At 35.9% G+C, this 15,196-nt stretch overlaps 1 protein-coding gene across 2 annotated transcripts; it reads left to right on the forward strand.

Annotated features, from left to right (window-relative positions):
- The first annotated feature begins 189 nt into the window (after nt 1-189).
- LOC127430627 (chordin-like protein 2) lies at nt 190-10,380 on the forward strand. 2 transcript variants are annotated; one of them, XM_051680522.1, is made up of 11 exons: nt 190-347; nt 613-725; nt 1,695-1,788; nt 1,990-2,135; nt 2,595-2,688; nt 2,869-2,933; nt 3,078-3,246; nt 3,353-3,541; nt 4,707-4,883; nt 5,668-5,760; nt 8,644-10,380. In XM_051680522.1, the coding sequence occupies exons 1-11, from the start codon at nt 263-265 to the stop codon at nt 8,775-8,777; spliced, it is 1,359 nt and encodes a 452-aa protein (XP_051536482.1). In that variant the 5' UTR covers nt 190-262; the 3' UTR covers nt 8,778-10,380. The 2 variants fall into 2 exon arrangements, with proteins under 2 accessions (XP_051536482.1, XP_051536483.1); XM_051680523.1 differs by having other exon boundaries at nt 3,111-3,246.
- Nucleotides 10,381-15,196: the final 4,816 nt, after the last annotated feature.

Genomic DNA, 15,196 nt, shown 5'->3' on the forward strand with positions numbered 1-15,196 from the left:
ACTCATTTGTAAATAAATAACCATTTAAATCGGTACAAATTCATTGTGCATTTTAGTCGATAAAATTATTGCTAAAGAATAATGATATCTTTGTGAAATACAGCGGTCAAGTTCATTTTCCTGTAGGAGGCGCTTTTGATAAAACATAAGACGCGATACAGAGACTCCCACAGAAGTTACCAAGTTGGTGTCGTACTTCTAACGTGCGGAGAAGTTTGTGAAGAAAATCCTGTCCACAGTTTTCAGGAATAGGAAGAAAAGGATGACCTACTTGAAACACTTTTTCACTTTGTTCACGGTGCGATGTTTTGTTCAGGGTGAAATGGAGGCAATTCGACCTGGAAAAAGTAAGTGACTCCCCATACATCAAAGATTATTTTATTGGTAAACGGGACGGGCACTTAGATGCATTATTCTGTCAGCGTTAAACTGTCTTAAAAATGTTGTGTGATGAAGTTATACAGTACAATCTGAGCCTTTCAACAACGATGTTTTAGCTTGATTAAATTAGGCTTTACTTTTAGAATTATTTTCAGAATGATTTATCCACGAATATCGATTCTCAAAAAATATATGACATGTCATACACGAGTGTCTTTGTGTTGCATGCAGTGTCTGGCGTCTTTTGCACTTTTAAAGAGAAGACTTACAGGCCAGGAGATAGCTGGCATCCCTATTTGGAGCCCTTTGGATTCGTGTTCTGCATGCGTTGTACTTGCACTGAAGTACGTACACACATTTCAAGCATAAGTTACTGTTTAAAGTTTTATTGAGCTATAAGATTTGTAGTTTTGGTTAGCGGCTAATGACCCATGAATTGTCTTTAAGCTATAATACTGTAATTTTACCAAAGTTAAACTGTATTCGCTTTCTTCAGTTGCGCGTGTGGGTGTATGCGCGCGCGCGCGTCAGCCTCCCTTCTTTATTTTGCATAAAGAAAATGAAATCTGCATTTGGGATCATTAGATGTTTTTTTATTTATTATTATTTATTTATTTGTATTTATTTATTTGAGTGTGTGTGTGCATTTTTTGTGTGTGTGTGTGCGTGCATTTTTTTGCATTTTATTTATGTATTTGTGTGTGTGTGTGTGTGTGTGTGTGTGTGTGTGTGTGTGTGTGTGTGTGTGTATTTTTGCATTTATTTATTTATTTATTTTGTTGCATTTTTACATTATTTTCAGGACAATTAAGCACTCCCCAGTTATTATCGTAACGCGTCCGGACATTTTACTTTTACTATTCGCATTTTGTGATGGTGAACAGTCTTTCTTTCCCTGCTGTATTATAGTAAAAAGTTGCTGTTGTACAGTGACATTCTAAATTAAAATCTGTGAACATGAAAGGCAGTGCAAAGTTAGTATTGCCATGTACAGCTGGAATAATGTATCTTTTTTTGTCACGTTACGATAATGAGAATATAATGACCATCTTTTTCGCACTGTGTTAATGAAAATTAACACGGGGGTAAAATGTCCGTAACTGTCATGAAAAAAGTAACATTGTAAAAAATCTTAAAATAGGCTTCATTTTCTAGATGCAAAATTTAATTTCTTATTTGTTTCTTTTGATTTTTTTCTTTTGATTTTCAGGACATTTTCTTGACAGATTAATGAGAAACACATAAGTGTTAGTGTCTACCTTGTGTCAGTGTGATCATCACATTTACACTCATGTAAACCTTGTAACTTGTAGTCTGGTCATGTGAAATGCAACCCCATCAAATGCCCTGTTCTGCGATGTGAAAATCCAGTGACTCACTCACAGCAGTGCTGCCCTCGTTGTACAGGTAAACTTTAACACCTCTCATGTCTAATTACCTCAAGGTAGTTGTTGTTGGGATTCAAAACTAGATACTGTATGACTCAACCATGATATTTGGATAGCATTATACCTCCAGAATTAGACATCTCACTGATGCAGTTGAAGTCCAATATACCATTGTTTGGACCTCTGATTGGTGCACTTATGGCTATTTTCATAACTACAGATGAGCACAGAACTCCTGCTGGTCTGCGGGCACCCATTAAAACCTGTTGGCATAATGGAAGCATATACCAAACAGGGGAAACATTTGCCAACCATGAACTCTTACCATTACGTCAGTCCAACCAATGTGTCATGTGCACTTGCTCTGTAAGTCATGCATTTTGTTTTTATTATTAATTCTTGTTACCCTTGTGAACACGAGGATCTGCACCAGTAACAACTTGGAAAAATCCTGACCATTCCAATTCTCCCTATTTGCTGTTTTGAAATATTTTAGTGTTGGGAAAGTGTTTCTTGCGTTTGTTTTCATGTTGCGATTCATGGTTGACCGATATGAGTTTTAAAGGCCAAAGCCGATATCAGTATCTAGAGAGCAAGCAAGGTGCAGATTGAATGCAGATATATAGGCTAATACAATTTAATGATAGCAAATATGATGTAAAGAATTTAATTAATTTAAAAGAACAGTTATTTTACAATTGTTTACTCAATTCACTAAAATAAATAAAAATGTACACTTTCCATTGACAAGGTTGTCAGTAGATGTTGAATGTTCTTCTCAATGTTATTTTTTGTATTTTTTTTTTTTTTTTTTTTTCATTTTAGAATGGAAATATATTCTGTGCATTGAAAACATGTCAGCCCATTACATGTTCCTCACCAGTTTCAGTTCCAGACGCATGCTGCTTGGTGTGCAAAGGTGCAATTTATTTTCTGGTTTAGAGAATTTTAGCCTATTTTATTTGTTACTCAGAATACTCAAATTTATTTTAGGCTGAAACGAAATTGAGTGGTTGTTAGTGGCTGTATTCTACTCTCAGGTATAATTCCTTAACTTATTATCATGTTGACTAAAATAACATTGTCCCTTTTTAAACAGAGGGCACAACTGACATAAATTCTGCATCATTTGGGGATGGAGGACATCAACTGAACAGAGGAGCTGTACGTATTTACAGTAATCAGCAATGCATTAAAACCATCATAGGTTTTAATCCATTCATGCTGTGCTGCATGTTATCACTATAATAAGATGATTTTTAAACAAGTCAAGAGTCACAATGTTAGCTGTTTGTCCTGAAACACAAGAGGCATTCTGTGGATCACTGTGCTGGGGAACAGGTCAGGGGTTGCTCAGTTAGGGCCACACCATCAACACTGCGGAGCTCTCCGAGAGGCCTCAACCTACAGACGCTACACCTTAAAGAAGCAGCAGAGACTACTGTTAAGATTCTTCTACAGCGCAAACATCAGAGAGGTAAGATTGTTTTTAAGCATACTCTCAACAGAGATGTCAACATAATTAGCTTTTTCAAAAACACCACAAATCATATCCTCTCAAAGAGTTTCTGACTTTGTCTAAGCTTGCGTGTACAGCGGCAAGACCTATTCCCATGGTGACGTGTGGCACCCGGTGCTGGGGAAGGTTTTGGAGTGCATTCTGTGCACCTGCAGGGACGGTTTTCAAGAATGCAGGCGCATCACATGTCCCAGCCAGTATCCATGCCAACATCCCATAAAGACAGACGGGAAGTGCTGCAAGATTTGTCCAGGTATGCTGATATGTGATATGCCTGCTGAAAAGACCATCTTAAAACCAGCTTCAATTTCTACGCTGGTCAGTGCTGGTTAATGCTAGTTTGGTGCTGGTCAAGCTGCTGGACCAGCACAGCTATTCTGTCTACCAGTAAAACTTTGTCAACCAAGCTGGTCGACCAGCATGGTCTCTCTGTTGAGGCTGGTTGATCACGGAAGTTTTTCTGCTTAAGCTAGTTAAGAAGCCTGGCAAGTACACCAGCACACCAGCATCCAGAACACACCGTATGCTGGCATTTTCAGCAAATATCATGTTGAAAATATTTAAATTCATTCATCAGGTTTGCTTTATATGAACTTGGGCCCTTATCAAAAAGGGAGGAGATTTAAGAGAGTTTAGATCCCATCTGTCAGCACATGGGTCATTGACAAATAAGGTTGTCCAAATTGATGAATATTTAAACAAAATCATTAAAAAAAAAAACATGTGTAAAGTTTGTAGAAAAATATTCTTTATGTCCATGTTGGTTTCACAATAAAAAAATACAAATACAAATAAACATTTATAGCATTTTCTACAATAAATAAATAAATAAATAAAAATAATACCATATATTTTTTACAAATAAGATTTTTTTAGTCATGAATATTAAAGGTTTTCTCAGGTTACACCAAATGACATGAACAAAATGTGCCTTTTCATAAAAATGTCTATATATATATATATATATATGAATCAGACTTGTTACATGACAAAAAAATGGCTACCTACTGGACATGTTGGTTACTTTGCATGATTTGATTTGGTGGATAAAAATGTTTTTTTTTTTTTGTTACACATCCTATTTTAAATCAGAATTGTTTCACTGCTTTTTTTTTTTTTTAAAGAAATAAAAGGTTACCCTGCACTACTCATGCAAACATGTCTTTTTCAAGAATTTCAACTTTTAATGAGATTTAGAATTGTTTTTGCTGTCTCTGGACAGTTACACACACTACATGATATTTATGACTTTAACCCCCAAAATGACTTTTGCGTCATAGACGAGGTCTATTCAAGTATTGGTTTTGTGTGAATTGCATTTTTTATGTATTTTTAAATAAATTAATAGATCTGAGGGGAAAGAAATGTGTGTTATGTCATTGACTCATCAGTGTGTCACTTTTAACTTGCATTGACAGAGCTCAAAGCAGAGAGCAATAGGACAGAGTGCTACCTTGGCCAGGACAATAGCAGTCTCCTGGTATATAAAGTTGAATCCTCATCTGCCACTCAGTCAGAGGACAAAGTGCGGATGATTGCCATCGAGAGACAGGGAGCCACAGAGGTTGAGGTGCAAGTCTGGAAAACAATTGAAGGTAATGTTGCAATTTTCCTTTTAAGAAGTTTAAGTAAATCCATAAAGATCATAGATACTACGGTTATTGCAGCCCTGGAACTCACATACAGTAGTTGGGTGTTGAAACAGAAAAAAGAGAGAAATGTCTTTCACAATATATATATATATTGGCAAAAAATCATTTCTCACTGGTACAGATCAATTAACACTAAGTAGAGTGGATGAAGTTCAATGGTTTGATATGCTAACAGTATGTGTTTGTTAACCATTTGTCTGTGAAGCAGCAACTTGCTCATACTATTACAGATAATTACTGTTTTTAGTATAGGTCCCTTAGTAGGTTTGGGTACCCTGAATATCTCAATATGTTTTGCTTTTTCATTTTTAATTGTTTAGATGTTAAAATATTTCTCTTATCCCAGCTTATTATGCATAGACAACTACAGTTTAAGTAAACCATTTGTATACTGATTTACCCCGAAAAGTGTATTGCTCTGTATGTTTGAGTGACCCATCCAGCCCGATACAGATACATTGACTCCAATGGTGTGAGTTTTGGGCGGACTATCTGTTTGTTCGACCAGTGGAATATGGGGGGTGTATTTGTAAAAAAACAAAATTGAAAACAATGTTTATTTTTGTAATTCGGTTTGATGACTCTAGTGGCACAGAAATTACACACTTCAGCTTAAAGTCTATATCTTTGTTAAAGCTTTTATTGTCAATAAGGTTGCTAAAATTATTATAACCTTTGTCTATTGAAACAGTATGATTTCTTTGAAACTGTCTTCTATTCCTTGCAGGTGTTTTGCATCTAATGGAATCAGGTGATGTTCAAAAGAAAGACCTCATAGAACATCCTGAAAATTACATCTTACTGACCACATTAGATGAGGGTATGTCTAGTCATAAGCCTGCAGTTCTTTTTATTTCAATGCATTTGTTTTCATTAGGATAAGTTTGCATTATGAAACAGGGAGTCATACAATACACAGTACAGCATCATCTAAAAACTCCACTGCATATTTTGATACAGTTCAAATTGAGTTTGAATTGAATACTCAGACAGATAACTCAATTCAATAGATTAAGATGGAGATCCTCTTATTGGTCGCATAGTAGGGCCGGAGTGGCTAATCGGGGGGATCTGGAGAATTCCCGGTGGGCTGGTCAAAAATTAGGCCGGTAGGTCCGAATGTTTTATTAATAATCTTTCATCATGTGTCGCATAACAGTTGCCAACCATCTATTTCATCTGATATTTAAGGGATCAGAATTGCATTCCGTATTATAGTGAATGCAGTCTCTACTGTATTTTATCTTGTCACACCCATAAAAAAGAAAAAGCGGGCTGTGAGAGACACACTAGCTGTTGCGCCATCACAACGCTTCACTTGACAGTGGGGGGAAATAGTTCATTCATCCAACTATTTGTTGGATGAATGAAAATGCTTCAGGTACAAGATCATTACAAGTTTAATACTGACTGTAGTCTCACTATCTCAGTCAGTTAATCTTTGAAATCCTCATTCCTAGCACTGCAGAATAATAACAATATTGTTTATTGTCACACAATTAAAGAATACTTAAAGTAAATGAATACAGATGCAACAGCACGACACAGTACAAAAATAATGTGACTTTACAGATCTCAAAAGATTAAACTCAGCGAAACAAACTGCGCAGAGTGCCTTTAATATTGTATCATGCACGAAAACACTCTTAAAGTAACAGTAACCATATTGCCACTGTCCATAACATTTACCTTCCAAGTTTATTGTTGGTAAATGACATTTTTCTTAAATGGCATGTAAAAATGTAAAGACAATCACTCAACCTTCATTGTTTCCTGAGCATTTCATTGCTGCACATGTTTTCATTGGATCTGTTGCCATATTAATGATCTAAAATACAAAGCACAGACAATTTGAATTGTGAGTCTGTACATCTTGAAATATTTATGCACAGTTACAGTTCTATAGTGTTATTATTGGCCTAGGTAGACTTTAAAATAAACTTGACAGTTCGCCCAAAAGTAAAAATTATCTCATCATTTTCTCACCCTCATGCCATCCCAGATGTGTATGACTTTCTTTCTTCTGCAGAACACAAACAAAGATTTTTAGATCAATATATCTCACCTCGGTAGGTCCTTTCCATACAAGTGAAAGGTGGCCAGACCTTTGAAGCTCCAAAAATCACATAAAGGCAGCATAAAAGTAATCTCTATGACTCCAGTGGTTAAATCAATTTCTTAAGAAGCAATATTATAGTTGTGGGTGAGAAACAGATCAATATTTAAGTACTTTTTTCCCCCTATAAATTCTCCTCCGTGCCCAGTAGGTGGCGATATGCACGAAGAATTTAAATCACCAAAAAGAACTGTTAGGAGAGAAGAGCCCTTAGAAAAGTGAAAGTGGTGATTTATAGTAAAAAAGGACTTATATATTGATCTGTTTCTCACTGCTTCTCATTCACTTGCATTGAAAGGATCAACAGAGTTAAGATATTTTTCTAAAAAAATTTGTTTGTGTTCTGCAGGAGAAAGAAAATCATACACATCTGGGATGGCATGAGGGTGAATAAATGATGAGAGAATTAAAATTTTTGCATGAACTATCCCTTTAAGATTCATAATATTTTTACAACAGATGCAATGAAGTCTTATGTCAGAAAATGAAAATCTAAGTGAATGCCACATGTGGTATAAAGGCATGGAGAGCTTAAATAATTTTCAAATTATTGCATTTTTTTTTATTGGGGGGTTGACTTGGACAATAAATTCCCGGGTTGAATATGAATCCCACTCCGGCCCTGTCATATAGTGAGTAAAAGGAAAATGTGCTCCTCTATGTCAACCAACAGTATGATTAAAACAGTTCTGAAAGCTGAGATTCTGCGTGGGACAACTCTAAATGTTTGAGCTCAAAACATTTTCGTCTGTCAGGAAATATAAGACAGTGGAGGAGACCAAAGGAAATTTAACATCTATAATAAATAAAGGGAAGATTTCTGATTTCCTGTTTACACATTCTCTTTCTAACTATTTCAGTCAGTCACTCTTTATTCATCCTGTGTGTGTTTGCTGTGTTTCAGCTTAAAACAGATTTGGTAGAAACAAATCTGGGACCCACTTTATATTAGGTGTCTTTAACTACTATGTATTAAGTATTTGATACAATGTACTTGTTATGAACATATGTGTTGTACTGTACTTACATTTGAAGTACCTGCATTTAATTAGATATGTAGATACGCTGTTAACCTTACCCCTAACCCTACCCCTAATGTATTCCTCAACCTACCCGTACCTCAACCTCATTGGCAGCAAATGTGAATCTTGTGATAATTTTGCAGAACATCATCAGTTACACAATACATACATTTTATTGTATGTAATTTAATGTTAGTACAGAGTAGTTAAAGACACCTGACATTAAGTGGAACCCAGAACTGCTGCACCTAACATAGGTGAAGTGTGTTATTTTTTTTCAATGTTACAATAATTTATCCTATCCACACTTAATATGCAGAGACAACTATAAGTAAACCATTTGTAGACTGAGTCCAGTGATTCAACCAATGGCGTGCATTTGTGGCAGAACTATCTTTTTATCCAAACAATGGCAGATGGGGGGAGTGTTTGAGAAAACTGTTTGAAAACAGTAATTATTTGGTGTTCCAAAATTCCATTAGGTGATGCTAGTGGCAGTCATTACATATTTCACCTTTTTCCTGGTCTATTTTTTTTTTATACCTTATTCTATGTTTTTGCACAGACACTTGGAGGAAGTTTAAAGAAGAGGAGGACAAGCAGAAGGACTTGAGTAAGATTAGGATCTGTGAAGATGGAATAAAGGAAGTAGTGAAGTACTTAAACCCTGAACAGCTAGACAGTCTTTGCAGGTCTTAGTCTCCTCCCTGCTCTCTAACACTGTGCCATCCCAGTCTCTGACACCCATTTTTTTACCTGAAGAACACACTCACCCCCACACACTCACACAATATGCATGTAGTACAAAACCAGATGCTGGCAGCAGGTAGTCTAAAGATCTCATTTATTACTATGAGTCAGTTCAGCACAAGTCTTTGAGTTTGACATCTCAGAATTCTTTGTAAGACCTTGCTTTCTTCAGAGGCCTTGAATCGGGCTGAGGTCAGTCATTGCTGAAAAATGCGCCTATGTAAGGGAAAGTGAGTGTAAACATTCAAATGTCTCAGTAGGCTACTAAGTGGGCCAAAATTGTAGGCGTTCTCCAGGAAGAAAGGGTGTAAAGCAATCCTCATCATTAAAGGGATAGTTTCCAAAAAACTGAAAATCTTCATCACTTTTCACTTTTATTATATTGAAAAAGAAGCAATGAAAGTAAATTGTGACTGGAGCTCTCAGTCCCTAACATTCTGCCTTTTGTGTTTCATGGAAGAAAGAAAGTCATTCAGGTTTTGAACAGCATGAGGGTGAGTAAATGATGACAGAATGTTCAGTTAAAGGAATGCTGTATGTTGTTCTAGCAAGCTTCCACTGCATGTACATAAAAGGAGAAGCATAGGATGAAAACAGCTTAATGGCCAGAATGCTTTTATAAAGTTGACATAGGCCACCTTTTTTCCACTGTACTTAGTTACACATCAGTCATATATGTATCATGAATAAACTAAAAATACACTATTTATTGTACATTTAAAGCAGCAAACATACTTTTCTTTGAATATAGCTTTAATAGAATGTTTGTCTGCAGAAAATGTTTTGCATTGGCATGCATGTAGCATGTATGTAAGTTGATCTGGTCATGTATAATTCCTATGCACTTAAAATGATAAAAAAATATATTGGGCTAATGTCCTGGTGTGACACTAACCAATATGACATTGCAGTTTTTACAATTTAATGTGACAGCACAAGTTACAATTCTATTGCTGGTTTTCTCAAAAGTTATAATGACAATCCTGGCCACTCTTAACTTAAATTTCAGTCTGTTCCTCACACAATCAGTATCATGTAGTATGAAAACTAGTATAAAAAGTCATATGGACTACATTTATGGTACTTTTTTGTAATTTCAAAGCTTGAGAGTCTAAGTTAGGGAAGGGAATTTTAAGGAATTTATCGATTCCAGTTCCTTAACTGTTCCAATTAATGATTTTTTTGAGGACTTTTGAGGAAGATTTTTTTGGAAATAGTAAATGCAATTCTTATTGAATTTACTTCTCGAAATAACTACATTTTTTAGAAGACTTTTTAAGTTTCAGTGATTTGCATTCACTAAAATGAATCGGCAGTTAAGAGTCATTCGTTTGGGAGGTAGCATTGTTTTGCAGTGTAGATTCAAAAGAACTGACTCATAAAGGTCCCGGTGTACTCACGGCAAAGTGGTTCTTCCCTCAGAGCCAAAAAGAAGTTTGAAACAGCTGAGCAACAGCACACTGTTTGTGAACATTCAGACACTGGCGACACTGTTTAGAGGGGCATTTTTACACTACATGTAAAACCTTAATTAATGTGACAATAAAATGTGTTATCAATGATATCATGACTCATTCCTTGAGTAGAATTCACACTAGATCAGTTATAGAAGCTGTTTTGATGATGATTTAAAGTAATATGTATCCAGTAGATAATGTGTAATTTGTCATGTTTGCATAGCGCATTAGGGCCATGAATGCAACACGCTATAGCGTATACCACTATAGTTGCAATGGGCAGAAGTGGCCTGTCTCTGCTAAATAGTCTCTGGCAGAATACAGACAAAAAAATTATGATACTGTAGACATATCTTACTTTTGGCAGATGTGTGAATGACTATCAGCTGCAGATAGCACATGAGTGAAGCAGCATATCAAACAACAGAGTGAATGGGCACTTATAAATACTTGAGTAGATTTGATTTCTTTTGTAGACTAGTTAAACAAAACAAATTGCATGACATATTCTCAGAAAATGTCTCTATGCAAACGATCATACAGATGTAGGTAAGTTTGCACCAGCTCACTAATAACTTTGCACACCTGTGTGTTCATGTTGACAGATCTTAACTGACTGAACAATGTAACTTGACATAGCAGTGGAGCTCCAGGTCACACCTACAGATGACGTGGACCAGTGGCAGTAAGAAGGTTTTTTAACAGCCTGTACGAAGTTATCCTGAAAGATTGTGCTGGCAAGCTGTTACGAACCACCAAAACAAACTAAAAAACACTTTCGTTTTGGCCAGATTTTGTTCTAAATGACGTCACTGTTCGTATTCGATTTCGTACAGAATATCATGGCCTTAAGAGTCAATTATTTGGGAATCGGGCTACACTGGTCGTGCTGTATGCTTTGCGCTGTGGGTTCATCAGTCATTTAGAAATCAGACTAGACTGATTGCACTGTATATTTCGTGCTGCTGATTCAGTCATGGTCTTGCTCATTGTCAGAGTATTTTAGAATGGTGTTCAGAAGAATGCCATTCGAGAACCATGAATGGAACCGAAAGTCATGAAAATCATTTGATTCAAGTATTTTTAGGAAAATTTAACTGGTTTTGAACAAGAACCAGTTCTCGATTCCCATCCCTAGTCTAAGTCCTCATTCACTTTTATTAGAAGAAAAAAAGTGGCCAGAATATTCTACAAACATTCACATTTTGTAATCAACAGAAGAAACAAAGTCATATAAGTTTGAAATTACATTAGAGTGAATAAATAACAGAATTGTAATTTTTGGATGAACTATCCTTTTAAGGTATCGAACATCAACATACAAAACCAGGTCATTAATTCACACAATCATCGACACTAACTGAGAGGGAGACATCTGGGATGTTTACTTTGACAGAAATGAATAATACATTGTGGGATAAATTAGTAGAAACCTGTTGTGGTACATCACAGGCTGTCAACAGGCTTGTTTAGATCACCAGGTGTGAAATAATCCTCTTTTGTTCTTCAGTCATGCTCAAGGCAGTGAACTGAGAGTGGCCGCCAAACCCAGAATGGGTCAGTTCATGGAGTTGTGACCAACATCCACTCTCTCCAGATCCCAAAAGCCCACTTTCCTCTTCTTTCAAATAAGTCATTGTGTTGGCCTCACACATAGTGCCAGACGGTGCTGCTCATCTCTCACTGAAGGCCTGACAAAATATTTTGAAACAGAAGCCCCTCAGTTGCAGACCTTAATAGTCACACAATGAAGCTGTGAATTATTTCCGCTGGCTGTTGGATCTAACAGTTTCTGTCAATTTGTCCTCTTCGAGTGGCTTGGAGGGAGACAAAGGGGATTTTGGGCTATGCTCCTATTTCGTTTTCTCCCTTTATGTATGTTAGTTTAAAAGGATAGTTGGACATTGGGATTGATCCATACTCTCACCATTGTTTTTTTTACAAAGAGAGCCATTTGTAATGTCAATACCCTTATTAACCCAGATAATAATTTTATTGCTCAAACGTTGCTCTTTCATAACCCAGGAAACTTAAAGGGATAGTTCAAACAAAAATTACAATTCTGTCATCGTTTACTCACCCTCATGCTATTCCAAACCTATAACTTGCTTCTGTGGAACACAAAAGATGTTAGGCAGAATGACAGCCTAAGTCACCATTCACTTTCATTGAATGGAAAAAAAGATGAAAGTAAGGTGACTGGGGCTGTTATTCTACCTAACATTTATTTTAGGGTTCCATAGAGGAACAAAAGTCATATGGGTTTGGAACAATATGAGGTTAAAAAAAAAAAGCTTTTATTGATACCAAGCTGCCAAAAAGACTCATTCTCCACTTCCTCCACATTGTGATGTCACACTGTGGTAAACATTTGCATCTGACCACCTTCACAACAACACATCAATGCCTACTTTACCTTATCAGTTCTGTAGCCCCACCCAGTAGCTGTGAGCACTGAAATGGCAAGGAGAGAGCAGAGCGCCAATCATAACAATGTGTGTTTACTGTCAAGCCTTAAACGAGAAGCAGCACCAAAACCAAGCGTTTCTGACAGAGGGTCAGAATGAGGCTGGAAAATAATAATGATATACAAAGTTAGGACTGTATTTTGAACAAAAAAAAACTTTCTAATATTATAAGTGAACCTCAAGGAACATATTAAAATAATAAATAAAGGCATGCCATGGCCCTTTAAGTATCAGCTTTGCCTCAGATGTTTCTCTTATAATTCCTTAGGATTGGAATTTGACATATATTGTAGTAAGGGTATTGAGCTATAAAATTATGGGTAAAGCATACTGAAGCTCAGATTATTTGATCTTGGAAGAACTTGATGAGCAAATGAGAATACACATTGAAATTCTGACTTTTGATTGCAGGCTTTATCTTGGCAAATCTGAGCACAGTTTGAGGCATCATTGAGATCTCTTCTGAAACTCTAGAGGAGACCCATGTTATATTACTGGAGAACATCTGAGAAGCAGGAGACCTGAACAAAAGTCTCCATTTAATCTCTTTACTGTGTAGGAGCGACAATTGAGTTATGAACAAGGTCTCGTTTTTTTTTTTTTTTTTCATTCTTTTATTAATTATTATATATTGTTGAGTTGATTTAATGGAGTTTTAAATTATTTTAGTTCTCTGAAGTTGAACACATGCTGCTGGAGCACAAATTGTTTTTAAACATATAACATTTGGCACCTACATGGTCTCTTCGTTTTTAAGGTTTTGAATTCCCTCTAAATAGTATTCAGCTATGCATGCTTAGTCTTGGCTCTGGCAATTTGAACAGCTGGGGGCAGTCAGTGGGTATAAATCAGTTGAATGGGTCAGTTCTCTGTGTGAGTGTTCCCGTCTTGTTTCCCATTGTAATAGCGCGTGTTAAAGTGTGAATGGAGCTAGACTGTTATATCACTGCTACGTTTTTGAAGTATTTGAAAATCAGCTAGTGTCATTTGCTGTATTTTACTTGTACAGTGGCCCCAAAAAGTATTTGGACAATTAAGCCACACTTAAAACTGTATGAATGTCATTGCATTAGATAACAAAATGTCAAACCAAGTGCCATTTAGGTAACAACAACTAATATATAGTTAAAAATACGAAAAATTAAATACATTTGGACACCTTCTGTTTGTTAAACAAGGACTGCACGTCAGAAAAATGCTGCATGGTAGGATGTCCTGGGTGAAGGCAAGGTGAGAAAACTGAATATGTAAAGTTTCTGCCTCTAAATTGCTGCTCTGCACAGTGCCAGATTCACAGTCTCCAAGCAACTGAAGGATTACAAATGAAAGGCTCTTGATTTAAAGAGAGCTAAACTGTGTTAAGGTAATTAACTCTGATGGACGTGTTTGCTTATATAGCTGATTGAGGTGTTCATGTAACCTCTGAATGAATGCACCATCAAAATACTTCAGAAATCTTCTAAATGCGCTGCTTTTCACACCCTCCCTCTCTGCTTAATTAAGCTGCCTCTGATAATTTCAGCAAATTATCTGAATCATGCTGCAAAAACTGACAATCCTGAGTTGCCTTTCATGAACAAATCTTAAAATAAAAATTTTAACATGAAAATGGCACTATAATAATGCAGTTTAACATATTTAAATAAGGTCAGTTAATGCCTTAAAGGGACAGTTCACCCAAAAAGAAAGATGACTTTCTTCTGCAGAACACAAATGAAGGTTTTTAGAAGAATATCTCAACCCCATACAATGCAAGTGAATGGTGGCCAGAAATTTGAATAGGAATAGTTTCATTTAAAGAACATTAGCCTACACAAAGTTGTCACCTGCCAAGTCATTTACTCATCTGTGTTAACGGAAATAGAATTAAAAAATAAAAAATAAAATATATTGATAGACAAAAACAAAAACTAAAATTAATTGAAAAACACAGTTGGTAAAATAACTGAAACTAAACTAAATCATTTGAAATTGAAAACTAAATAAAAATTAAAATTAATTTAAAAACCCAAAACTATAATAGCCTTGCTTTGAATCTCCAAAAATCACATGAAGTCAGCATAAAATAAATCCTTAAGACTCCATTGGTTTAATCCATGTCTTCTGAAGTGATATGATAGTTGTGGGTATGAAACAGATCAACATTTAAGTCCATTTTTAAAATAAATCTCCACTTTCACTTCCACATTTTTCTTTTTTCTTTTTTTTTTTTTTTTTTTTTGGTGATTTGCATTATTCGTGGATATCGCCACCTTGGGGCTGCTTAAAGGTGGAGATTTCTTGTAAAAAAAAAATAAAAAAAAAGAGGACCAAATATTGATCTGCTTCACACCCACACCTATCATATCTCTTTTGAAGACATGGATTAAACCACTGGAGTCTTTTGGATTACTTTTATAATTGCTTAATGTGACTTTTGGAGATTCAAAGTTCTGGCCCCAAT

The sequence above is a fragment of the Myxocyprinus asiaticus genome, chromosome 40 (assembly GCF_019703515.2).
Source record: "Myxocyprinus asiaticus isolate MX2 ecotype Aquarium Trade chromosome 40, UBuf_Myxa_2, whole genome shotgun sequence".
Taxonomy (NCBI): Eukaryota; Metazoa; Chordata; class Actinopteri; order Cypriniformes; family Catostomidae; genus Myxocyprinus; species Myxocyprinus asiaticus.

Bases quoted from the DNA above. Each gene is read 5' to 3' on its own strand.
- LOC127430627 (XM_051680522.1), top strand. From the start codon at position 263: ATGACCTACTTGAAACACTTTTTCACTTTGTTCACGGTGCGATGTTTT. The intron at 2,136-2,594 runs GTAAGTCATGCA...TTTTCATTTTAG, and splicing joins GTGTCATGTGCACTTGCTCT to AATGGAAATATATTCTGTGC. The intron at 4,884-5,667 runs GTAATGTTGCAA...TATTCCTTGCAG, and splicing joins AGTCTGGAAAACAATTGAAG to GTGTTTTGCATCTAATGGAA.